The following is a 26,572-nucleotide window of genomic DNA, read 5'->3' on the forward strand; positions in this document are numbered from 1 at the left end:
CACTGTGAGAGGCCAAGGCAGGCAGATCATCTGAGGTCAGGAGTTCAAGACCAGCCTGGCCAACGTGTGGAAACCCCGTCTCTAGTAAAAGTACAATTAGCCAAACGTGGTGGCGTGCACCTGTAGTCCTAACTACTCGGGAGGCTGAGGCAGGAAAATCGCTTGAACCCGGGAGGCAAAGTTTGCAGTGAGCTAAGATCATGTCACTCCACTCCAGCCTGGGTGACAGAGTAAGACTCCATCTCAAAAAAGAAAAACAAAAGCAGTCTGAGTGTGGTGGCTCAAGACTATAATTCCAGCACTTTGGAAGGCCAAGATGGGCAGATATCTTGAGCTCAAGAGTTCAAGACTAGCCTGGGTAACATGGCCAAACCCCATCTCTACAAAAAAATACAAAAATTAACCAGGCATGGTGGCACATGCCTGTATTTCCAGCTACTTGGGAGGCTGAGGTGGGAGAATTGCTTGAGCACAGGAGGTCAAGGCTACAGTGAGCCTTGATAGTACCACTGCACTCTGGCCTGGGTGACAGAGTAAGACCCTATTAAAAAAAAAAAAAACACCAAAACCAAAACCAAACCAAAACAAAAAACAGTAAAGATTAAATGCTACAAACCTCTAAGATAATGAGGTGGGTGGGAAAATATATATTAAATAAATGGCACCGTGGCTCAAACCTCTAATCCCAGTACTTTGGACTGCTGAGGTGGGTGGATCACTTGAGGTCAGGAGTTCAAGACCCACCTGGCCAACATAGTAAAACTCCGTCTCTACTAAAAACTTAAAAATTAGGCAGGTGTGGAGGCAGGCACCTGTTAACCCACCTACTTCAGAGGGTGAGGTGGGAGAATCGCTTGAACTTGGGAGGCGGAGGTTGCAGTGAGCCAAGATCATGCCACTACACTCCAGCCTGGATGACAGAGTAACACTCTGTCTCAGATAAATACATACATACATACATACATATATACATACCAAAATCCTGCAAATTTTATACCAAGTAACAAAACTTCAGGCACATTTCCTTTAAGACTGGGAACAAAACAAAGATTCCCACTACACTATTATTGCTTCACTTAGTCTGGAGGCCCTTCAATGTTAAATGAACAGAAAATGGAGTAAGAGGTGGGAAAATTACAAGAAATAAGATAAGCTGGGCACGGTGGCTCAAGCCTGTAATCCCAGCACTTTGGGAGGCCGAGGCGGGTGGATCACGAGGTCAAGAGATCAAGACCATCCTGGTCAACATGGTGAAACCTTGTCTCTACTAAAAAAATACAAAAAATTAGCTGGGCATGGTGGCACGTGCCTGTAATCCCAGCTACTCAGGAGGCTGAGGCAGGAGAATTGCCTGAACCCAGGAGGCAGAGGTTGCGGTGAGCCGAGATTGCACCATTGCACTCCAGCCTGGGTAACAAAAGCGAAACTCCGTCTCAAAAAAAAAAAAAAAAAAAAAGAAATAAGATAATGTTGTCATTTTTCACGGACAATATGATTATCTACCTAGGGGAAAAAAAAATCATACAATAGTAGAGTAAAAAGTTCAGCAGGGGTGTGATATCCAAGATCAATTTAAAAAAGGGGGAGCATTTCTCTAGAATAACCAGAAATAAAAAATTTAAAATAGGATTAAAAATAAGAGTAGGGCATGGTGACTCACACCTGTAATCTGAGCACTTTGGGAGGCTGAGATGAGCAGATCATCTGAGGTCAGGAGTTTGAGACCAGCGTGGCCAACGTGGTGAAACCCCGTGTCTACTAAAATACAAAAATTAGCTGGGCGTGGTGGCATGTGCCTGTAATTCCAGCTACTCAGGAGGCTGAGACAGGAGAATTGCTTGAACCTGGGAGGCGGAGGTTGCAGTGAGCCAAGATTGGACCACCGCATTTCAGCCTGGGGGATAGAGGGAGACTATGTCTCCAAAAAATAAAAATTAAAATAAATAAGGGACAGGTGTGGTAACTCATACCTGTAATCCTAACACTTTGGGAGGCTGAGGCAGGTGGATCACCTGAGGTCAGGAGTTCCAGACTAGCCTCACAAACATGGTGAAATCCCATCTCTACTAAATATATAAAAATTAGCTGAGTGTGGTGGCATACGCCTGTAATCCCAGCTACTTGGGAGGCTGAGGCAGGAGAATCACAGGAACCCAGGAGGCAGAGGCTGTAATGAGCTGAGACAGAGCCACTGCACTCCAACCTGGGCAACAGAGCAGGAGTCCCTCTCAAAAAAAAAAAAAAAAAAAAAGATTAAAAATAAGATACCCCTTGCCATGTATGTACCTATGCAACAACCCTGCAAGATATGCACATGTACCCCAGAACCTAAAGTACAATTAAGAAAAAAAAAAAGATACCATCACAGTATCAACACAAACTCTAAAGTTTCTAGGAATTAACAACTTAGCCAAGAAAATAAGACATCTGTTGAGAAAAATGTAAAATTTTAATAAAACACACAGAAAATAATCTGAATATTTACATTCTTAGAAGGAATGATTAATATAATTAATTTTATAAAACGGACAATTCTTCCCAATTAGCCTGTACATTTAATGCAATCCCAATAAAAATTCAAGTTGAATTTTTTTAGAAACTCAAAAACTTAAAAACTTTAAAGGCCCACAAGTAGTTAAGGTCAATCTTCAAAAAAAAGAATTTTAGTATGGAAGCAGGTTGGTGTAAAAAGCAAAACAAAACAAAAAAATAAAATAAAGGAAAATAAATAAAGAGAATTTGTCTTATTGACAGTTGAGATATACTACAATAATAAAAACATTGTAGTATTTACACAAGAGCAGACAATCAGACCAATGGATAGAGAATGCAGAGAGAAACCCATGTGCAGAAGGAAACAATATGTGATAAAGTTAGCAAGAAAAATCAATTCAGAAAGGACAGATTGTTTAGTAAATGATTTTGAGAAATATGAGAATTTCTGCATATTTAGATCCCTAACTAAGACCATACAGAAAGATAGTTTTTACATGAATTAGAGATCTATTATGTGAAGGATAAAATTATAAACTTAATAGGCAAAAAACAGTAGATCTCTGTGACTTAGGAGCAGGAACAGATTTCTTAAATGGCACTTCAAACTCCACAGGAAAAAAGTGATGAATCTGATTACATCAAACTTACAAATTTCTATTCAACAAAGGATACACGGACAGTTAACAGACTGATTCAGGATTAAAACTGACAAAGCATTAGGAACAAGAATATACAATGAAATCTTACAAACCAAATAAGAAAGTACTGAAACCCCCAAAGAAAACAAGGAAAGGATATGAATTGGGCAATTCCACAAGGAGACCCCAAAGAATTAACAGGCACATGAAGATAAGGCCAAACTCGTTAATAACCATACCAATGCAAATTAAAGTAATGAAATACCACTCCACACTCACTAAACTGTCAAAAATTTTAAAGGCTTGGAAGTGTCAATGCTGGAAAAGAGAGGCATATACAGGAACCCTCATGCCTGCTGGAGAAGGAGAGCCAGATGCAGGCTTGCTGGAACAATCTTGTTCTATAATACTTAGTCGCTTTAGGTTTTATGCATGATCTGAGGTGGCAGGAAGAAGGAAGCAATCTGGAAGTCTACCATGTAGACAACTACAAGCAAAGAAGTGGGTACAGAGTTGAGGCAGCTGAAAGTAACAGATGAGACACATCCATAGCTGTATCATTTACAAAAATTAAAAGCACATGCACACAAAACAGTGCTACATATTTTAAGGTAACCCAACAATAAATGCATCTATATGACCATGCTGGAATGGTTTCCTATGAGAGGGAGGCCAACAAGAATAAAAGGTTAGAAATAAACATAGAACTCAATCATGGCAATGTGTCAAGAATGAAGAAAATGACTAACTCATCCCTGTATAGGTAAGATCCGAAAATAATCCCTTCTAATGAAAAAACTCTGACCAAGAAGATTCTCAGTCACACCATGTTGCCATTCAGCCAGGTTTCTGCCCAAATGTAAGAAATACCAGGAGTAAGATCAGTACCCGAGTTTCCAGGGCATTAATGGCCTTGGCCTGGCTGTTTCTGGCTGCCAAGAGCTGTTGTCTGGTATCCTCCAAATTCTGCTCAGCAAGTGTTTTCTGCAAGTTGAAAGAAGAGTAAATGAAGACTGTCATTCCTGAAATGAATAAATATTTACAGATTATCTACAACATACTATGATTTGTGCTAGGCACAAGAGACACTAATACATTTTTAAAAAAACAGCTAATGGAGATAAAATTCATATGTCATAAAGTACACACAGATAAATTTTAAAGAGTCTTTTGACTCTGAAGCTGGAACAAAGTACTAATAAAAAAATTACATAATAGATCACAGTTTAAGTGTCCACAAAGAGGAAGCACAGGGTAGGAGATACCCTCTGCCATGAGGCAGGTGGGTGGCTTCCAAACTCAAAAGGTGGCTAGGGCTGGGGAAGCCTCACAGGCACGGGGATGACCAACGGCGATGTGAACAACCTGCTACGTTGAGGGAACTACAACTCTTCAGAAGCTAAAATGATGATGGGTTTAGGTCAACAAACAAGAATAGAAAGACAGGCAAAAGGGCCAGATCATGAGAGTCTTTTGAAAGCTGCAAAAATGAGTTAGAACCTGATTCTATAGAAGTTCTAGCCCAGGTGCGGTGGCTCACACCTGTAATCCCAGCACTTTGGGAGGCCAAGGCAGGCAGATTACTTGAGGTCAGGAGTTTGAGACCACCCTGGCTAACATGGTGAAACCTCGTCTCTACTAAATATACAAAAAAAATTAGATTACAGGTACCTACCACCAAGTCTGGTCATGGTAATCTCAGCTACTCAGGGGGCTGAGGCAGAAGAATTGCTTGAACCCAGGAAGCAGAGGTTGCAGTGAGCCGAGATCGTACCACTGCACTCTAGCCTGGGTATCAGAGTGAGACTCTGTTTTTAAAAACAAAGAAAAAATGTAGAAGTTCTAAACCCTGGCATTAGACTTAGCTGAGACAGTTGTTACTGAGATATTTGCTAATCTCAGCTAGTTGTATAGATTTGAGGTCTTACTCCAAGCCTAAGGAAATCAGAATTTCTGAGGGTAGGGCCAGAGATACATACTTTATTTGTTTATTTATTATTTTTGAGACAGAATTTCACTCTTGTTGCCCAGGCTGGAATACAGTGGTCAAGAATGCAATCTCGGCTCAGTGCAAGCTCTGCCTCCTGGGTTCAAGCAATTCTCCTGCCTCAGCCTCCTGAGTAGCTGGAATTACTGCACCTGCCACCATGCCCAGCTAATTTTTGTATTTTTAATAGAGGCAGGGTTTTGCCATGTTGGCCAGGCTGGTCTCGATTTCCCGACCTCAAGTGATCTGCCCGCCTCAGCCTCCCAAAGTGCTGGGATTACAGGCATGAGCCACCACAACTGGCCTAGAGGTATATACTTTAAACAAACTTCCCAAGTAATTTCTATGAACATTAAATTTTTTTTTTTTTTTTTTTTTGAGACGGAGTTTCGCTCTTGTTACCCAGGCTGGAGTGCAATGGCGCGATCTCGGCTCACTGCAACCTCCGCCTCCTGGGCTCAGGCAATTCTCCTGCCTCAGCCTCCTGAGTAGCTGGGATTACAGGCACGCGCCACCATGCCCAGCTAATTTTTTGTATTTTTAGTAGAGACAGGGTTTCACCATGTTGACCAGGATGGTCTCGATCTCTCGACCTTGTGATCCACCCGCCTCGGCCTCCCAAAGTGCTGGGATTACAGGCTTGAGCCACCGCGCCCGGCCTGAACATTAAATTTTATAGTAATGGTGATGGCACAGTAAGAATTATGATCATGTTAATAGCTGACATATACTGAGACCCTACTATGTTCCAGTCATCATTCTAAGCACTTCGCATATGGTAACTTATTTAACCCTAACAATAATTCTGAGTTTAGTATTATAATAAAACCAATTTTACTGGGGCAGGGGTTCCTAACCCTCGGGCCACAGACAGGTACAGGTCTGTGGCCTGTTAGGAACCAGGCCGCAGAGCAGGAGGTGAGCGGTGAATAAGCATTACCGCCTGACTCCACCTGTCAGATCAGAGGTAGCGTTAGATTTTCATAGAAGCGTGAACCCTATTGTGCACTGCACGTGACGGAACCAGGTTGTGTGCTCCTTATGAGAATCTAAGGATGATGATGATCAGAGGAGGAACAGTTTCATTCTGAAACCACCTCCTCACCCGCCCCCACCCAACCCCATCTGTGGTAAAATTGTCTTCCACGAAACTGGTCCCTGGTGCCAAAAGGGTTGGGGACTACTGCTCTAAGTCACAGCTAGTAAGTAGAAGAGGCAAAATACAAGCATTTGCAGTCTGATTCTAGAAATCAATTTACTCCCTAGAACCCACATTACACTTACTGTAATCCATTGAAAGGAACTGTAGAAGATGTTTAAGACGGGGATACGGTCAGCAATGCTGATTAGGAGGATCAGTTTGGCAGTGAGTATGGAAGACTGTGTCAGAAGGTGAAGGAAGAGAGACTGATGCTGGGTAGGCCAGTCTGGAGACTTCTAACATAGACTAGGCTAGATTTGCTGGAAACCCTGAAGTCCAACCAGTGGCAGTGGAGATGGAGATATTTAGTTGAAACTGACTGAAGACAGAGAGGGAGGGTCTAATCTAGGAGGAGCCCTGGGGCCTTGGCTGTCACCTTTGTCACAGCGTGGCCAATCACTGGAACAGAAAGAGAAGGAAGAGCAGAATGTGTGCAGACAATTAGCTCTGCCTGATGAGAAAGTTGACTTGCGCCACTGGGCAAAAGGCCAGTCTGCACAACAGCTTCCCTCGAGAAGGAGAGAATTCTGCCCGAGGTAATTCTTGCTCATACCAAGAAGCAGATGTAGCTATTTTCCTTGGCCAGTGCAGAGTACAAAATGGTGGGAAGAGGGCAGTGCAGAAAGACATGGCAGCCCAAGTGATGGAAATCACTAGGTGTGGTGTACTGGTGATGAGATGCTATCTGCTTGTATGTATCTCTGAATACAGCTCTCTCTTTCCCTGAGAAAAGCATGCCATCCACAGGGGACATGAGGCTGTTTCTGATGTAAGCAGGACAAGCCAAAGTTGAAGACAGTTCTCTTGTTACCATGCTGTTTGCTGGCCCTACAGCTCTGAAACTCTAGGATTTATGAAATCACCAGAATCAACCCTGCCTTTCCAACAGCAGCCAGAACAAAGAGAACAGAAGTTACCTCTTTCAGGAGTTCTTGAATGTGCTCTTCTCCTGATAAGTTCTGTTCTAGTCTTTTCTCCAAGGATGCAACCTTCTCTTGCAAATGTGTAATAATGTCTTCTTTCTCTTGAGTTTCAGCAGTGACCTGCAGGTGAAAGAAAGCAGAGATCACTTTATACTATAAGCCCTCTCTTCCTTCTTTCCTGCTTTCTCTTGGGCCATCACATTTTCCTGCAATTCTGTCCTCAACCGTATCCTAGAAAAACATGCAGATAAGGGATCTTTCTTGAAAATGGGACACAGAAAATCCAAGATTAGAACCTAGCAAAACTCAGGCATCTAGCTCAGACCTAGTGCAGCAAGAAGCAAACACTCTTCCCAATTTAAACAACTCACAGTCTGGAACAAAGGCATTACCTACCTGGTAGAGGCAGAAGAACGAATGAAGCTCCTAGCCTGCCCTGCACTGACCTATGGAACAGTGCTCCTGAAAGTTGAGGGGCTGGATAAAGCAGTAACAGTGCTGATGCAGCTGCTTTAAGGCTGAAGAGAGAACTTCTGAAATAATGAGATTCACCTGGCTCATAGCACAGGTACCACAGCAGAGCTGATGTACCTCTGACACCTTGGCCCCAGACCAAGAGCTCCCCATTTTATTTCAGTCTATCTCTTTCACAATGATGGTAGTGGGAGTAGTGGCAGGTTGGGACTAACTTGGTTCCTTTTACTACTAATAATCTTCAACTGCTGCTTGTATTAGTCATTCTCACATTGCTATAAAGAATACTTGAGACTGGATAATTTATAAAGGAAAGAGGTTTATTGACTCAGTTCCACATGGCTGGGAGGCAACAGGAAACTTACAAGCATGGCAGAAGGAGAAGGGGAAGCAAGGCACTTCTTACACAGCGGCAAGACAGAGTGAGTGACGGGGGAAGTGCCATATGTAAAACCGTCAGCTCTCATGAGAACTCACTCACTATCACGAGAACAGCAAGGGAGAAATCTGCCTCTGTGATCTGATCACTCCCACCAGGTCCCTCCCTTGAATGTGAGGATTACAATTTGAGATGAGATTTGGGTGGGGACAGAGAGCTTAACCAAATCACTGCTCAATGTCAAAGCAGAGGATCCAGGAAGCTCTGAATATACGAGTTCTTACATCCCTATTGAGGATGCCCATTCTTCCCCAGAAAAGGTTGTATGACAACAAAATCTTATTGTGAAGACTTGTTACCTCTTCACATATACTCTGCCACCTCAAATTCCCTCATCTTACACTTCTGTTTCTTCATCTCAAGCCATAAACTTTCATGTTCAGTTGTAACTTGGCCAATCTCTCCTCAGAATAAGATGCAGCAATCAGGGAGTAGGGTTTGGGGAAGAAGCATCTGCCATTCTGAATTCTCACAGGTAGACAACAGAGATAGAGGAGGGGAAGTCTGAAGACTAGATTCCCCACAATTCCATAAACTTTTATCAAGCCTCAACTCTATCTGCTGTTTTCTGAGGATACAATCAGACATAATTCCAGCATGGAGGCTGGTGGTGGAGACAGACACAACTAATTACAAAACAATACAACTGTGCTTCAACAGAGGGACACACAAGGTGCTATGAGATATCAGAGGCAGGAGGGATTAACTGGGAGAATCAGATCAGGCCTCGTGAATGTGTAAGTCCAGCTGAAAGGGGGTGGAAGAGGAACAAGAATTCTGCATAAAGGGCAGCACATGAAAAGAGGTAACAGACAAGTCCTGCAAGGATAGAGGCTGGGTAAGGAGGAAAGAACGGCTGAACACAACTCCCAGGTCTGTGGCTCAGCCACCTGGGCAAATGGTAACTACGAAAGGCAGATAACACAGAAGAGAGAGTGAGTTTATAGGAAAACAAAACAAAACAGGTTTGGTCATGTTGATCCATCTTTATGGGTTCCTTATTAATAATGTTAATAATAGCAATAGTAATAACTGTAATAGCATGGTATAGCAAGAGCAGCAGCAGCAGCAACCTTGTAAAAGAATAACTGTTGATGTACGAGTTGGAGAACTAATACTACCTGATTTCAAGATTTACTCTAAAGTGACAATGATCAAAGCGGTGTGGTAACAGCATAAGGACAGACATAGGGAACGGTGCAGGCACTTCCTATTATGTCCAGTCCTTACAAACACTCTTTATCACATCCATTTACAAGGAAACTGAAGTTTAGGGACTAGCCCAAAGGCACATAGCTATTAGCAACAGATTAAGGATTTAAATCCAGGTCTTTTGGATTCAAAGCCCGCAGTTTTTCTTTTACACATCAATCTGAATTCAAGAGGTATACATGGCCCTTTCCAGTTAAAACAAAAACACCACATCTTACACAGGTCACTGTGATAGGCAAAGTTAGGGACGGAAAAAGAATCAGTGGCCAAGTTCCGTTTATGCCTCTTGTGCAATGTATCGATATGCAACCTCCATCTGCAGGCTGGCTGATTTACTTCAGGCCCTCTATACCTCATGTGGACTATTGGAACAGCTACCAAGCAACATTCCCTGACACCAAACCTGCTCCTTTCCTAATAACCACCCTTTTCACCTACTCCCTACCAAGTCTGGGCCTCACAGTTACAGTCCCAGAATCTGAACTGTGTCAATTCTGGGTGTGTGGTCACTTGATTCAGACAGACAGGAGTCTGAATCCTGCCTGTCATTTACTCCAGCTGTATGGTCTTAACAAATCATTTAGCCTTAGATCTCAGATGCTCATTACTATCGTCTGTAAAACAGGAAAACAATGTCTAATCAAAGAGTAGTTGTGAGGACTTGATGAGTCCCTATCTGTAAGGCACTTGAAAACTGAGCTCAGGGTAAATGCTCAGCTATTCTTGTTAAATATTTAGTAATGATTACTTATGGAATTTCATGCTCACTATATAGTCTATACAGCTGGCCCCTGCATACCTTCCCAGCCTCATCTATCAGTGTTTCCACTTCCTCTCTAAGCTCTAGCCACTTAGCTATCCTTTCAGTTCTCCCAATATGCCTTTTTTCCTTCATTATAAATGTTAATTATTGCGCTGAGACTGGTGGCTTATGCCTGTAATCCCAGCACTGTGAAAGGCCGAGGCAGGCGGCTTGTTTAAAGCCAGGAGGATCAAAACCAGCTCAGGTTAACAGAGGAAGAGCCTCTCTCTACAAAAGTAAAAAAATTAAAAGAAAATTGAAAAAAATTGAAAAAAAAAAAAAAAAAAAAAAAAAAAAAGAACAGCCAAGTGTGGTGGCTTACACCTGTAATCCCAGCATTTTGGGAGGCTGAGGCGGGCAGATCACTAGAGGTCAGCAGTTTGAGACCAGCCTGACCAACATGGAGAAACCCCGCCTCTACTAAAAATCAAAATTAGCTGGGCATGGTGACACATGCCTGTAATCCCAGCTACTCGGGAGGCTGAGGCAGGAGAATCACTTGATCTTAGGAGGCGGAGGTTATGGTGAGCCAAGATAGTGACACTGGACTCAGCCTGGGTAACAAAAGTGAAACTCTATATTTAAAAAAAAACAAAAAGGGCCTGGCGTGGTGGCTCATGCCTGTAATCCATGCACTTTAGCAGTCTGTGTTGGGTAGATCACAGATCAGCCTGACCAATATGGTGAAACCCCATCTCTACTAAAAATTAAAAAAAATTGGCCGGGCATGGTGGTTTACCTGAGGTCAGGAGTTCAAGACCAGCCTGGCCATCATGGTGAAACCCCATCTTAAAAGAAAAATTTTAAAAATTATGGAGGCATGGTGGTACAAGCCTACAGTCCCAGCTACTCAGGAGGCTGAGAAGACAATCGCTTGAACTAGGGAAGCGGAGGTTGTGGTGAGCCGAGATCATGCCACTGCATTCCAGACTAGGCAACAAGAACGAAACTCTGTCTCAAAAACAACAAAAAAAGGGCTGGGCATGGTGGCTCACACATGTAATCCCAGCACTTTGGGAGGCCAATGTGGGCTGATCATGAGGTTAGGAGTTCAAGACCAGCTTGACCAATATGGTGAAACCCTGTCTCTACTAAAAACACAAAAATTAGCTGGGCATGGTGGCACACGCCTGTAGTCCCAGCTACTTGGGAGGCTGAGGCAGGAGAATCGCTTCAACCTGGGAGGTGGAGGTTGCAGTGAACCGAGATCGTACCACTGCACTCCAGCCTGGGTGACAGAGCGAGACTGTCTCAAAACAAACAAACAACAACAACAAAAAACTTATTTAAGAAAAAAAAAAAGCAAGGTGAATTCCATGAAAATATTATGTTAAGTACAATACAGGTTAGGAAGAACATAAATTGGGAAGTGGAAAGATAATGGCTACAGTTGAGGAACTACTATCTAGCAGAGTAAAAAAATGTGTAATTGTGAATACTGTGGGTTAAATAAAAACAAAGTGAAAAGAATTAAAGTCAAATTTTGTTCCCAAACTGACACACATCTGGTAAGAATAAACTAGAAAAAAATAGAAAATGCATAAATACTACTAGGATTGAAGACAGGCCAGAAACTAAAAAAAAAAGAATATGAGAAATATAATGCCAAAACATTAAATTTATAGCAAATGAACAATTATGTAGAAAAATATAAACTAACAAAACTTAGGAAGAAATACATAAATTTAGAATTACCATCAAAGAAATCTATTTGATAATTAAAAATCTTCACACAGTCAGGCACAGTGGCTCATGCCTGTAATCCCAGCACTGAGGCAGGAGAATCGCTAGTGCCCTGGAATTCAAGACCAGCCTGGGCAACATAACAAGACCTTGTCTCTTAAAAAAATTTTTTTTTTAATTAGCTAGTTGTGGTGGTATGAGCCTATAGTCCCAGATATGTGGAAGGCTGAGGTGGGAGGATCGCATAAGCCCAGGAATTTGAGGCTGCAGTGAGCCATGATTGCACCACTGCACTCCAGCCTGGGTGACAGAGTGAGACTCTGTCTTAAAAAAAAAAAAAAAAATTAAATTTTTGATATGTCCTTACTATATTACTATATAATTGAGAAAAAATAAATTATAGCTCCAGGTATCATATGAATGTTTTTCAGGAACACAACGTTGAGCATAAAAAGCAAGTTTAGAAAAACACCTATAGAGGCAGGAAGCCGGAGTCCGGGGGTCATATACTACAAATTTAGTGACTTCATGCAGAAGTTGGTGGGAACATGGGCTTTGGAGGCCTACAGCCCACAGGGATTAAAGCCTGTGGTTCCCACAGAAGCACCTCCTATCATATTTGCCACACCAACTAAACTGACCTCCGATTCCACAGTGTATGATTATGCTGGAGAAAACAGAGTTCCAGAGCTGCAGAAGTTTTTCCAGAAAGTTGATGGTGTGCCCATCTACCTGAAACAAGGCCTGCCTGACCAAATGCTTTACTGGACCACCATGGCGCTGACTGTGGGAGGGACCATCTACTGCCTGATCGCCCTCTACATGGCTGCACAGCCCAAAAAATGAGTTAGGCTGCAGAGGATGGGTTTGTTTTTTTGGTATAAACCCTTTGAATTTCCTTTTTGATTGGTAACTTTTTTTTTTTTTTAACTTGGATGGCTTAACATTTTTAAAAATGCAAGAAAAATAGGAAGATACGAAGACGATATTTTGGTTTGTTTATGGAATGCATATGGCTTGTCAGAGCTCACTCCACAGTTAAAGCCATTGTTTAAAGAAACGGTGCTGTGCTCTGTGTTTGTGCTCCCGATTTCCCTGGAGGTTCTGGATGAAAGTTGCACACAGACTTATTAATGTCAGTCTGTGCCTCAGGGACTTGAGGTTGCGTTTTTTTTGAGCATGGGGTACAGAAGCCTTTCTGGATTTGGATGTGGGTGTGGAAAAAATACAGAAGCCAAGGCCATATGCATAAAATGAGGGGTTCGAGTTAGTAGTCACCTCAGGGATTTTTTCCATTTTGCAGGAAGATGTTAAAAGATGCCTCTGTTCATTGGGCAGTTCATTTCAAAGCGTTATTTGCCTCATCTATCTTCAGTGAAATCTTATGTGTAACTGTGTGTATTTATTCCACCATGGGAACAGAGAACACCTGCTTAGTGTTGCACTTTAGACTGGTGTCTGTTTTATTAATGCAGCTTTGACGAAAATTCTCCTTTATCTTTTAAAAATGTTATAGCTTTAAATTATGACTTATTTTAGGCCGGGCGCGGTGGCTCAAGCTTGTAATCCCAGCACTTTGGGAGGCCGAGGCGGGTGGATCACGAGGTCGAGAGATCGAGACCATCCTGGTCAACATGGTGAAACCCCGTCTCTACTAAAAATGCAAAAAATTAGCTGGGCATGGTGGCGTGTGCCTGTAATCCCAGCTACTCAGGAGGCTGAGGCAGGAGAATTGCCTGAACCCAGGAGGCGGAGGAGGTTGCGGTGAGCCGAGATCGTGCCATTGCACTCCAGCCTGGGTAACAAGAGCGAAACTCCATCTCAAAAAAAAAAAAAAAAAAAAAAAAAAAAAAAAAAAAAATTATGACTTATTTTGACTGTGGAATAAATACATGAATAAAAAAAAGAAAAATATCTACAGAATGACTTCATTTACATAACATTAACAAGCATGGGAAACTAAAGAAGATACTGTTTAGGGATAAAACTGGCAAAATTATAAAGCAAAGCAGACAATGCAGCATCTCTGGATAGTACTTACTTCCAAAGGAAAAAGGAATGGGATGGAATAGTGAAGGGCACAAAGGAAACCTCAAAGATAAACACATTGTTCTTTTTCTTAAACTGAGGGATGGCCCAGAGGGCTCATTGCCTTGTTATACTTTCTATCATACTTATATTTTATAAATATTATTTTATATTTACTCAATAAAGACAAGTAAAAAACAAATTCCAAATTCACAATGTTCATGCAATACCATCTCTTCTTTTGCTCAAGCCAGAAGCCCATAAATCACTCCTAATAACACAGACTTTTCTCTTGCTCTCCATCAATATCTATTACATTAGTAAGTCTGTCAATCTCTTCAATATTTCTTTTTTTTTTTTTTTTTTTGAGACGGAGTTTCGCTCTTGTTACCCAGGCTGGAGTGCAATGGCGCGATCTCGGCTCACCGCAACCTCTGCCTCCTGGGTTCAGGCAATTCTCCTGCCTCAGCCTCCTGAGTAGCTGGGATTACAGGCACGCGCCACCATGCCCAGCTAATTTTTTTGTATTTTTAGTAGAGACGGGGTTTCACCATGTTGACCAGGATGGTCTCGATCTCTAGACCTCGTGATCCACCCGCCTCGGCCTCCCAAAGTGCTGGGATTACAGGCTTGAGCCACCGCGCTCAGCCTCTTCAATATTTCTTAAACTTTTCTACTCACTATTATGTTCACCACCACTCTTGTCAAAGCCTCCATCATCTTATGGTTGAACAATTGCAAAAGCTTCCTAAGTGGAAGACCCTCTCAGTCTCCTAATCGTCAGAGTAATCTGTTATTCTCCCTTATTCTGTATGTCACTGGCTTTCTTCTAGTTCCTTGAATGTGCTAATTCTTTTATTTGCCTCAGAGTTTTTGTTCATGTTGTTCCCTGCTTGAAATCTCTCCCATCATCCCTTTCTCTTCAGCCTGAGCACTGCATCAAGTGTTACTTCCTTAAGTGTTCTACGACTCCAAGACTGGATCTGATTTGATATTTTTTAATAGGATCCCACAACATCTTACAGTTTTCTTTCAGAACATTCATCACACTTAGTAATTATATATGTCGTTACTGATTAACGTCTGAGTTCTCCTCTAGACTGTAAGTACCACAAAGGCAAGAACAGTATCCACTTTGCTCACCATAATATTTCAAACACCCATCACAGAGGTCAGCACATAGTAAGGCTCAACTAGCATTTTCAGAACAAATGAAGAAACTTACTGTGACAACAGTCTGGACTTCCCTGAGCCCCATTTTTCCAATTATAAAAACAACAGATGATTCTAATTGACATCAAAGGGTCCCTTGAATACCAAGGTTGTGGCCAGGCATGGTGGCTCATGCCTGTAATCCCAGCACTTTGGGGGGCGAGGCAGGCAGATCACTTGAGGCCAGGAGTTCAAGATCAGCCTGGCCAACATGGTGAAATCCTGTCTCTTGCCAGGCAAAAAGTTAGCCAGGCATGGTGACATGTGCCTGTAGTCCCTGCTACTCAGGAGGCTGAGGGAGGACTTCTTGAGCCCAGGAGATGGATATTGCAGTGAGCCAAGATCGCACCACTGCACTCCAGCCTGGGTGACAAAGTGAGACCCTGCAAAAAAAAAAAAGAAGACAAAAACCAAAGTTGTGTGTCTATTGTCCCCCTTCTTCCTTGACCCCAAATGTACTCTCTAACCTTCTGCCTTCTCTGCCTCCTGCTGTCCTCCTGATCCTTGACATTCCAATTCCTCCAGGAAGATTTCCTTAACTCCTGGGCTCAAATGTACTTCCCCTATGGCATATCTTTTTTATCTGAACATTCTAGGGCAAGGTGTGGTGGCTCACCCCTGTAATCCCAGCACTTTGGGAAGCTGAGGTGGGTGAATTGCTTGAGCCCAGGAGTTTCGGACCAGCCTGGGCAATATAGTGAAACCATATCTCTACAAATTTAAAAAAAAAAAAAAAAAAAAGGCTGTTGTAGTGGTATGTGTCTGTGGTCCCAGCTACTTGGGAGGCTCAGGTGGAAGGATTGCTTCAGCCTGGGAGATCAAGGCTTCAGTGAGCCATTCATGCCACTGCACTTCAGCCTGGGTGAAAGAGCAAGACCATGTCTCAAAAAAAAAAAAAAAAAAAAGAAAGAAAAATCTAGTTCATTTACTTGAGACCTCTTGTTTAAGCATTTTTCTTGTGATTACAGTAGGTTTGAGTTCTACAATTAAACTCAAATCATATATATATATGTATATTTAGCTTCTGAAGGAAAACAATGTCCATGTGGAGATTTTATGTTTGTTGAGGGCAGAGAGCTTGCATCACAGTCATTTATTCATGTAAGATATATTTACTGGGGGCTCCTTATTGTGAGGTAGCACAGTGCAGTAGAAAAAGCATGAGTTTTGGAGTAAGACTTGGATTAGAATCCAACTCTGTCACTTATTGTATAACTGTGAACAAGGTCAATAACCTCTTAGTCCACTTACGTATCTGTAAGTATGATAATACTTAGCTAGGAGGAGTATATAAACCTCTATTGACAAAATCTTTCTGTACTGTAATTATGCTATAAGGCCCTGTCTCATTTAAAATCAGTGTTTCTCAAAAGATGAGGGTAGGGTGGATGGCTGAAGGATGCTATTGGCATTCAGAACCCAGAGGCCAGGAATGCTAAACGTCCTGCAATGCAATGGACAATCATACAAGTTGTTCTGTTCAAAATGCCAATAAGAAATATGTCTTTATTTTTATTTATTTATTTGAAATAGAGTCTCTCTCTGTCGCCCAGGCAGGCTGCAGCACAGTGGCACAGTATTGACTCACTGCAACCACCACCTCCCAGGTTTAAGTGAGTCTCCTGCTTCAGCCTCCCAAGTAGCTGGAATTATAGGCACATGCCACCACACCCAGCTAATTTTTGTATTTTTAGTAGAAATGGGGTTTTATCATGTTGGCCAGGCTAGTCTCGAACTCCTGACCTCAGGTGATCTGCCCACCTCAGCTTCCCAAAGTGCTGGGATTATAGGCGTGAGCCACCGCATCCGGCCTTATTTTCATTTTTAGAGACAGTCTTGCTCTGTTGCCTTGGCTGGAGTGCTGTGATATGGTCATAGCCCACTGCAGCTTTGAATTCCTGGGCCTAAGTGATCCTCCCACCTCAGCCTCCCAAACTACAGGTGCATATCACCATGCCTGGCTAATTTTTGGTTTTTTTTTGGTAGAGATAGGGTCAAACTCTGGCACCCAGGCTGGTCTCAAACTCCTGGCCTCACATGATCCTCCTGCCTTGGCCTACCAAAGTGCTGGACTACAGGCTTGAGTCACTGTGCTGGGCCTCAGAAAAACCACTTTATATTCAATAATATTACTGTTCATCTTTATATTCTCAGAGTTTAGCATAGCCCTAGTATAGGAAGGAAATAAATGTACATCAATGAAATGAAAAAACAAATTGTAATGATATCATTTGATTATGTGCCATAGAACAAACTGCATTAGAGCCAAGTATGTCAAAGGTATAACCCTGGTCATGTCAGCCACTATTTTTTTTTTTTTTTTTTTTTTTGAGGCAGAGTCTTGCTCTGCTGCCCAGGCTGGAGTGCAGAAGGTCCATTACATGCTTAAAGACAGATTTGAGTGGACCAAATGATGTACTTTAAGAATTCCTGACAGGAAAATACTGACTATTTCTGTAAAGCAATCCTTATTCAGCTGTATGGTCATTTCCATCTGAGTGTAGCCTGGCTAGAACAGGAAATGGAGCAATGTGCACTGCATGAGAAACCTATGTTCAGTAGCCACTCTCAGGCAGAAATTTCTGAAAGAATTAGTTTTTTATGTATCCTAGAAATCCAGGTCTTTGGCCGGGTGCAGTGGCTCATGCCTGTAATCCCAGTACTTTGGGAGGCTGAAGTGGGCAGATTACCTGAGGTCGGGAGTTCGAGACCAGCCTGACCAACATGGAGAAACCCCGTTTCTACTAAAAATACAAAATATGTCAGGCCTGATGGTGCATGTCCGTAATCCTAGCTACTCAGTAGGCTGAAGCAGGAGAATTGCATGAACCCAGGAGGGAGAGGTTGTGCTGAGACAAGATCGTACCATTGGACTCTAGCTTGGGCAACAAGAGCAAAAAACTCCATCTCAAAAAAAAAAAAAAAAAACTAGGTCTTCTCCTCATATTCTACTTACCTTCTGCAAATCAGTGGAAAGCTGCCGAATGAGTGCTTGAAGCTCTAGTTCCTTTTGTTCCAGGGCTGTGATCTTACTTTCTGCACCTGTTTTTGAAGCTATCACATGATCTCTTCATCAAAAGAAAGCAGACAATGAACAAATTTGGATATTTCATCTAATACAGTCTTCTGCAGGAAAAATACAAATGGTTCCTTCTATGTTAGGCCTACAAGCATTATTAGCCACATGAAGGTTTTCAATGGAAAAAGCCTCGGCTCTCTCTGAAGCAGGATCCCAAAGAGAAAAAAATCCACTCTAGTTTAAGAAAGAAATCCTGCCGGGCGCAGTGGCTCAAGCCTGTAATCCCAGCACTTTGGGAGGCCAAGGTGGGTGGATCATGAGATCAAGAGATCGAGACCATCCTGGTCAACATGGTGAAACCCCATCTCTACTAAATATACAAAAAAATTAGCTGGGCATGGTGGCATGTGCCTGTAATCCCAGCTACTCAGGAGGCTGAGGCAGGAGAATTGCCTGAACCCAGGAGGCGGAAGTTGCAGTGAGCTGAGATTGCGCCATTGCACTCCAGCCTGGGTAACAAGAGCGAAACTCCATCTCAAAAAAAAAAAAAAGAAAAAGAAATTCTGACCTGCCTTTGCTTAGTCTATAATACCTTACAAACTAAAACCACATTGAATTGCTCAGCAGGGCTGGAACTGTCTTGAGCTTCAGCAGCTGAAGGGTAAAGTGGGTTGGAGGTAGGGTGGGGCCTGAGTCCTAAGCAGGTAAGGATGTGTCCAGAAGCCTTTGCCAGCACTGGAATCAGAAAGTGGTGTAATGAACAATGGGTAAAGGTGGGCAGGCTATAGCCAGAACTACACTAACACCTCTTCCCAAGGGCCCCACAGACCAAGCAAGAACCTCTGGTCTTCCAGCGTTGAGTAGTGTCTCTGCAATTCTTCTAGCTTCTGGCTTAAGTCTGATGACATCTGATTGGAGTTCATCAACTCCTCCTGGGTACGACTAAGTTCTTTGGTTCGTGCCTCCAACTCTTGCTCCATTTTCCCTAGACTTTCTTCTTTTTTTAAAAGCTGACACAAAAACACAAAGTTTCACTGGGCTATGCTAAGAAAAATACACTTAAGACCAAGTGTGGTGACTTGTGCCTGTAATCCCAGCACTTTGGGAGGCCGAGGCACATAGATCACTTGAGATCAGGATTTCAAGACCAGCCTGGCTAACATCAAAAAACCCTGTCTCTACTAAAAACACAAAAATTAGCCAGGCATGGTGGCGGGCGCCTGTAATCCCAGCTACTTGGGAGGCTGTGGTAGGAGAATTGCTTGAACCTGGGAGGTAGAGGTTGCAGAGAGCCAAGATTGTGCCACTGCACTCCAGCCTGGGTGAAAGAGCCAGACTCCATCTCAAGAAAAAAAAAAAAAAAACACCCAAGAACAAATCTGGGCTGGGTAGAGTGGCCCATGCCTGTAATCCCACCATTTTGGGAGGCTGAGGCAGGTATATCATTTGAGCCCAGGAGTTCGAGACCAGCCTGGGTAACATGGCGAAACATAATCTCTACAAAAAATACAAAAATTAGCCAGGCATGGTACTGTGCCTGTAATCCCAGCAACTCAGGAGGCATAGGTCGAAGAATCCCTTGAGCCCAGGAGGTCAAGGCTGCAGTGAGCCATGATCATGCCACTTTGCTCCAGCCTGGGCAACACAGCGAGACCTTATCTCAAAAAAAAAAAAAAAAGAAAGAAAGAAAAGAAAAGAAAAGAAAGAAAAGAAAAAAAATCTAAACTCCTCAGGCATGGTGGCACACGTCTGTAGTACATGCTTACAGTTCCAGTTACTCAGGCTAAAGTGGGAGGAGAGCTTGAGCCTATGAGTTTGAGGCTACAACGTGCTATGATGACAGCTGAGTAGCATTCTACTCCAGCCTGGGCAACACTGTGAGATTCCATCTATTAAAAAAAAAAATGTGGACCAATAGCCAAACTTTTATAACATTTTTATGGGCTTATAAGAGGATTTATATGCCCAGTTGTTTAAAAAAACAAACAAACAAACAAAAACAAAAACAGAAAAAGAACATTTCAAACACAACTTTTCCATTTTAATAAATTTAAAAACATACAAATATGATTAATGTCAAATATTATTGGTGTATGTTTATCAGCAATTAGAGAGTGATAACTGGTAAAAATCAGAGTGTATAATCATCTATTCAGTATTTAGCTACTGAAACAAAAATGCCTACCATGTGCTTTACTTTACTTAGTTCCTGCTGCTGGAACCCCTCTAATTCATCCATTTCATCTCTTCTTTGGAAAAGATTCATACTCTGGTTCTTCACTTCCTGTAACTGGGCTGTCAGAATACCTTTCTCCTGTTTGAAAGAAGAAGACATCAACTCAGGCAACTAAAGCATTAGTAATCTGTATTATAAAAGTGAAAATCTTTTTTTTTTTTTCTTTATCTTTAGAGACAGAGTCTTACTAGTTACCTGGGCTGGCCTCGAACTCCTGGGCTCAAGTGATCCTCCTGCCTTGGCCTCCCAAAGAGCTAAGATTACAGACATGAGCCACTACACCCAGTCTGAAAGTGGAATTCTTTTTTTATTACTGAGACGGAGTCTCGTTCTGTCACCAGGCACCAGGCTGAAGTGCAGTGGCACAATTTTGGCTCACTGAAACCTCTGTCTCTTGAGTTCAAGCAATTCTCCCGCCTCAGTCTCTTGAGTAGCTGGGACTACAGGTTTGCACCACCATGTCCAGCTAATTTTTGTATTTTTAGTAGAGACAGGGTTTCATCATGTTGGCCAGGATGGTCTCAATTTCTTGACCTTGTGATCCACCCGCCTGGGCCTCCCAAAGTGCTGGAATTACAGGCATGAGTCACCACGCCTGGCCAAAAGTGGAATTCTTTTTTTTTGAGTGGAGTTTCACTCTTGTTACCCAGGCTGGAGTGCAATGGCGCGATCTCGGCTCACCGCAACCTCTGCCTCCCGGGTTCAGGCAATTCTCCTGCCTTAGCCTCCCGTGTAGCTGGGACTACAGGCACGTGCCACCATGCCCAGCTAATTTTTTGTATTTTTAGTAGAGACGGAGTTTCACCATGTTGACCAGGATGGTCTCGATCTCTTGACTTCGTGATCCACCCGCCCCGATCTCCCAAAGTGCTGGGATTACAGGTGTGAGCCACCGTGCCCGGCCCAAAAGTGGAATTCTTTTTTTCTTTTTTTTTGAGACAGAGTGTCGCTCTTGTTACCCAGGCTGGAGTGCAATGGCGCGATCTCGGCTCACCGCAACCTCCGCCTCCTGGGTTCAAGCAATTCTCCTGCCTCAGCCTCCTGAGTAGCTGGGATTACAGGCACACGCCACCATGCCCAGCTAATTTTTTGTATTTTTAGTAGAGACGGGGTTTCACCACGTTGACCAGGATGGTCTCAATCTCTCGACCTCGTGATCCACCCGCCTCGGCCTCCCAAAGTGCTGGGATTACAGGCTTGAGCCACCGCGCCCGGCCAAAAGCAGAATTCTTAATAGGGAAAATCTTTAGGAAATCTCATGCCAATGGACAATAATGCATTGATAACAGGACACCTTACAGAAACATGGCATTATTTACAAATTCTTTAATTAAATTAATCCTTTAACTAGAAAATTTATTTATTTAAAAATAAATGTCTTTTAAATAATGGTGAAAAAAGAGAATAAGAGCAATCATTATGTAGAACTTTTTTTTTTTTTTTGATAGAGACAGGATCTTGCCCTCTTATCCAGGCAGGTCTTGAAGGCTCAGCCTCTCAAAGTACTGATAGATGTAAACCACTGTGTATGGCCTATGTAGAACTTTAAAGTTCTTACATCTGTTTAGCAAGTCCAGATATATTTTACGGGTCTATTCTTTTTTTGTTGTTGTTTTTTGACAGAGTCTCACTCTGTTACCCAGGTTGGACTGCAGTAGTGTGATCTCAGCTCACTGCAGCCTTCGTCTACCCGGTTGAAGTGATTCTCATATCTCAGCCTCCCGAGTAGCTGAAATTAGAGGCATGCACCACCATGCCTGGCTAATTTTTCTACTTTTTTTTTTTTGAGGCGGAGTTTCGCTCTTGTTACCCAGCTGGAGTGTAATGGTGCGATCTCGGCTCACCGCAACCTCCGCCTCCTGGGTTCGGGTAATTCTCCTGTCTCAGCCTCCTGAGTAGCTGGGATTACAGGCACATACCACCATGCCCAGCTAATTTTTTGTATTTTTAGTAGAAACGGGGTTTCACCATGTTGACCAGGATGGTCTCGATCTCTTGACCTCGTGATCCACCCGCCTCGGCCTCCCAAAGTGCTGGGATCACAGGCTTGAGCCACCGCGCCCAGCAATTTTTCTACTTTTAGTAGAGACAAGGTTTCGCCATGTTGGCCAGGCTGGTCTCAAACTCCTGACTTCAGGTGATCTGCCTGCCTTAGCCTCCCAAAATTCTGGAATTACAGGAGTGAGCCACTGTGCCTGGACTTATTTTACATGTCTATTCTTAGTGATACACTGAACTAGCTGAAAAATATGACTAATGAGTAAGATTAAATGCCTGAAAAAAACTAAATGCACACAGATTAAATGTAGAACTTATTTCAGTTAATGAGTAAAAAAAAAAAAAAAAAAATTAGACATGACTGGTATCGGCGGGTTACAGTTTATTAAATGATCATTTCTAGAAATGGACTCTTGCCTCTAATCCCAGCAGTTTGAGAGGTCGAGGTGGGCCTATCAGTTGAACCTAGGAGTTGGAAACCAACTCCAGCTCTATAAAAAAGTACAAAAAAAATTAGTGGGGCATGGGGGCATGTGCTTGTAATCCAGTTACTTGGGAGGCTGAGGTGGGAGAATTGCCTAAGCCTGAGAAGTCAAGGCTACAGTGAGCTGTGACTGTGCCCACTACACTGCACTCCAGCCTGGGCATCACAGTGAGATCCTATCTCAAAAAAAAAAATGACTTTTTTTTTTTTTGGAGACGGAGTTTCACTCTTGTTACCCAGGCTGGAGTGCAATGGCACGATCTTGGCTGACCGCAACCTCCGCCTCCTGGGTTCAAGCAATTCTCCTGCCTCAGCCTCCTGAGTAGCTGGGATTACAGGCACACGCCACCATGCCCAGCTAATTTTTTGTATTTTTAGTAGAGACGAGGTTTCACCATGTTGACCAGGATGGTCTCAATCTCTTGACCTCGTGATCCACCAGCCTCGGCTTCCCAAAGTGCTGGGATTACAGGCTTGAGCCACCGCACCCGGCCCAAAAAATGACTTTCTTAAGGACTAATCCTGCTTTGCAGTTTCTAAGTCTTGACTGAAAAACAATAACAAAAAGCAAAAAACACGTTTTTGTTTTTTTTTTAGATGGAGTTTTGCTCTTGTTGCCCAGGCTGGAGTGCAATGGTGCTCACTGCAACCTCCGCCTCCCAGGTTCAAGTGATTCTCCTGCCTCAGTTTCCTGAGTAGCTGGGATTACAGGCACGCACCACCATGCCCGGCTAATTTTGTATTTTTAGTAGAGACGGAGTTTCTCCATGTTTGTCAGGCCGGTCTCGAACTCCTGACCTCAGGTGATCCGCCTACCTCAGCCTCCCAAAGTGCTAGGATTACAGGTGTGAACCACTGCACCCGGCCAAAACAAATCTTTAACAATTAAAGTGGTTTCAAAGACCTATATAGATGTCTCATTACTATTTCCTACTTTAGAAAATTTCCCCAACCTCTCCTTAAAAAATAAAAACAAAATGAAGAGAAAATTGCCTTTGTAAACCTTGTGAACCTAAGTAGGTTTTTCAGTTGGTTCAGTCCAATTTGGATATTCTTTACCAAATTTTTTAAAAATAAAAAAACAGGGCCGGGTGTGGTGGCTCACGCCTGTAATCCCAGCACTTTGGGAGGCTGAGGCAGGTGGATCACGAGGTCAAGAGATCGAGACCATCCTGGTCAACATGGTGAAACCCTGTCTCTACTAAAAATAAAGAAAATTAGCTGGGCATGGTGGCACGCGCCTGTAATCCCAGCTACTCGGGAGTCTGAGGCAGGAGAATTGCCTGAACCCAGGAGGCGGAGGTTGCGGTGAGCCGAGATCGTGCCATTGCACTCCAGCCTGGGTTACAAGAGCGAAACTCCGTCTCAAAAGAAAAACAAAAAAACAGTTCAATGAGAATTTCAATTGCCATAATCTTACGAGTTTATTTTATGGTAAGAAAATCTTAACCTAACCCATACCTCTATATTTAAGAAGACTGTCATTAATAGCATATGTTTGAGGATTTTTTTCTTTTTCCCAAGCACAGGTTTCCTTGGGACTTTTCTATAATTCTTTCCTTACATAAAAATGTTGCCAGGCACAATGGCTCACATCTATAATCCCAGGACTTTGGGAGGCCAGGCAGGAGGATCACTATAGTCTAGGCGTTCAAGACCAGCCTGGGAAACACAGTGAGATTTCATCTCTACTAAACGTTTTGAAACAATTAGCAGGGCATTGTGGCTCATGTCTGTAGTCCCGGCTACTGAGGAAGCTGAGGTGGGAAAATCATTTGAGCACCCAGAAGGTTGCACTGAGCTGTGACTGTGATGCTTCCAGCATGGGCAACAGAACTAGACCTTGTCTCAAAAAAAAAAAAAAAAAAAAAAAAAAAAAAAAAAAAATTAATGTATTCCCTAGCTTGATAATCAGATTTCTATAGAACAGAAATTAAATAGTTAACTTGGTGTTATATAGAAAAGATAGTAGACTCTATTGATTATTTTAAAACTAAAATGTTTTTCCAATTATAGACTTGAAATTTCACCTTCTTGTTCATATCTGGGAGCCAGGAATATATTACTTAAGGTACCTGCACAGTGTTGTGTTATGCAAGCAATGGTACTAGAATAATCAATTTTCCTCATCTATATCTAGTCAGGAGGTTCTCATATATGTACAGTGCTGAGCCTTGAGAATTGTCTTCCTTCCCCGCTGCTTCATCTTGAAGTGTTCCTAATATTACCACAGTGTCAATCAGAACCACAGCAGGAAAGAAAAGGCCAAGTCAAATCAGGCATTTTGAAGATGGTTTAATAAAGAGACTTATCAAAGCTGTGGGATGGGTAAGATACCCCAAAAGATAATGTGTTACTAACAGTTGGGCATAAAGAGGCAAAAAGAAGCAGAGGTTACAGGAAACCCAGAGAGAGAAAAACAAAGAAGGAAAACCAAAGGTCCAACTGAAGCTGTGACTTTTGGCCATGGAATGCAACTAAACTGAAGAGACCCCACATGGAGAAAGGTGGGGGAAGAAACATCCTGACCACACCTTCTTCCACACATGGTTCTTTAAGGGTTCCCCACTGGCTGAACCCAAACAGATGCCAGAGGACATTTTGAGGCCTACTGATACAGTCTCTATCAGCAGTCTGGTATAGAGAGAAAGGGAAGAGAGGGGGTGTGCAGAGTGTATCAGGAGGGGCAAACAAAAGACATCCTGCACATTCACCAAAAAAGGGGAGGATCTGAACTTTTCAAGTCAGTACCTAATGGTAAATTGTCCTGGTTCCAAGAGGTCGTAGAGTGATCAGTATGTTGGCTATTGAATAAAATGTTTTCCAAACCCTGGAGACAAGACCAACGAAAATGAGACAAAAATAAAGATGAACTAACCTTTTCAAGCCGATCCATCTTTTCTGACCATTCCTAAAACAAAACAATAAAAAGGTATGGTTTCCAGGGAAGAGTATCTGTAATATCAGGATGTTCAGAAAACAAAACAACCCAACTCTCCCCAGAAAGCAACTAACCAAACAAAACAAAAAAAGCCAATTAAAAAAAATCCGTAAACTTGGCTTAATATTAAGAAAGGCAAGAGTCATAAAAGGAGAAGAAACTGAACTTTACATAAGATTCTAGAATATAATGAATTCATGAATATAAACCTGCATATTTTTACTAAGCAGGGCACCCAAGCAAAGCCATATCTGCCGTTTTTATGCAGCTTTTCAGCTTGTTCCTTGGAGTGTTGCCATGAGTACTATTATTCTTAGGAGTGGGTAGCTGGGACCAGCTGAGTTAAGTAATTCTGCAAATGACGTTTAGAAATTAATTCCTGAAATTGGGGGAGTAAGGGAAATCTTTTGCCATCCCTGATAATTATATTCCTTTTCATTTTAATTTTACCATTTGATTTTGATTTTATATAACATGCTTTATGCCATCTGTATAAGTCAAAAGAAAAGGAATTATGCCCCCTATTCACAAACCATAAAATAGTGGGGGGGGAAAAACCCATTTGCACAAAAGGCAATATCCTGATTGCCTATAATCAGAATCTATCCATTTTAGATTATTTCTTCATTTATATACATTCATACCATAGTTATCCACTAAATATTGGTAAATGGTATTTTTTTTCTGGCTACTAAATGTCCCAGATGATGAACAGACACTTTAAAACCAACCAACCAACCCACTCACCCACCCTCTCCAGATGAAAAAAATTATACAATTTCTTAAGTGAAACATAATA

At 42.4% G+C, this 26,572-nt stretch overlaps 1 protein-coding gene and 1 pseudogene across 5 annotated transcripts in view; one reads left to right on the forward strand and one right to left on the reverse strand.

Annotated features, from left to right (window-relative positions):
- Nucleotides 1-26,572, reverse strand: part of GOLGA1 (golgin A1) — a 70,902-nt gene that overhangs the window by 29,434 nt on the left and 14,896 nt on the right. For 4 of the 5 annotated variants that reach the window (XM_003940631.3, XM_074395330.1, XM_010351370.3 and 1 more), the window contains 6 exons: nt 25,711-25,743; nt 20,300-20,428; nt 18,955-19,124; nt 18,052-18,163; nt 7,240-7,365; nt 4,023-4,118 (listed from right to left, as the gene is read on the reverse strand). In XM_003940631.3, coding sequence (XP_003940680.1) covers nt 4,023-4,118; nt 7,240-7,365; nt 18,052-18,163; nt 18,955-19,124; nt 20,300-20,428; nt 25,711-25,743 — 666 coding nt within the window. The remainder of the gene's footprint in view (nt 1-4,022; nt 4,119-7,239; nt 7,366-18,051; nt 18,164-18,954; nt 19,125-20,299; nt 20,429-25,710; nt 25,744-26,572) is intronic. The other variant, XM_074395331.1, reaches the window with a different exon arrangement.
- LOC120366382 (cytochrome c oxidase subunit 7A2-like, mitochondrial pseudogene) lies at nt 12,276-12,819 on the forward strand (annotated as a pseudogene).

Source organism: Saimiri boliviensis, chromosome 2 (genome assembly GCF_048565385.1).
Source record: "Saimiri boliviensis isolate mSaiBol1 chromosome 2, mSaiBol1.pri, whole genome shotgun sequence".
NCBI classification, from domain to species: domain Eukaryota; kingdom Metazoa; phylum Chordata; class Mammalia; order Primates; family Cebidae; genus Saimiri; species Saimiri boliviensis.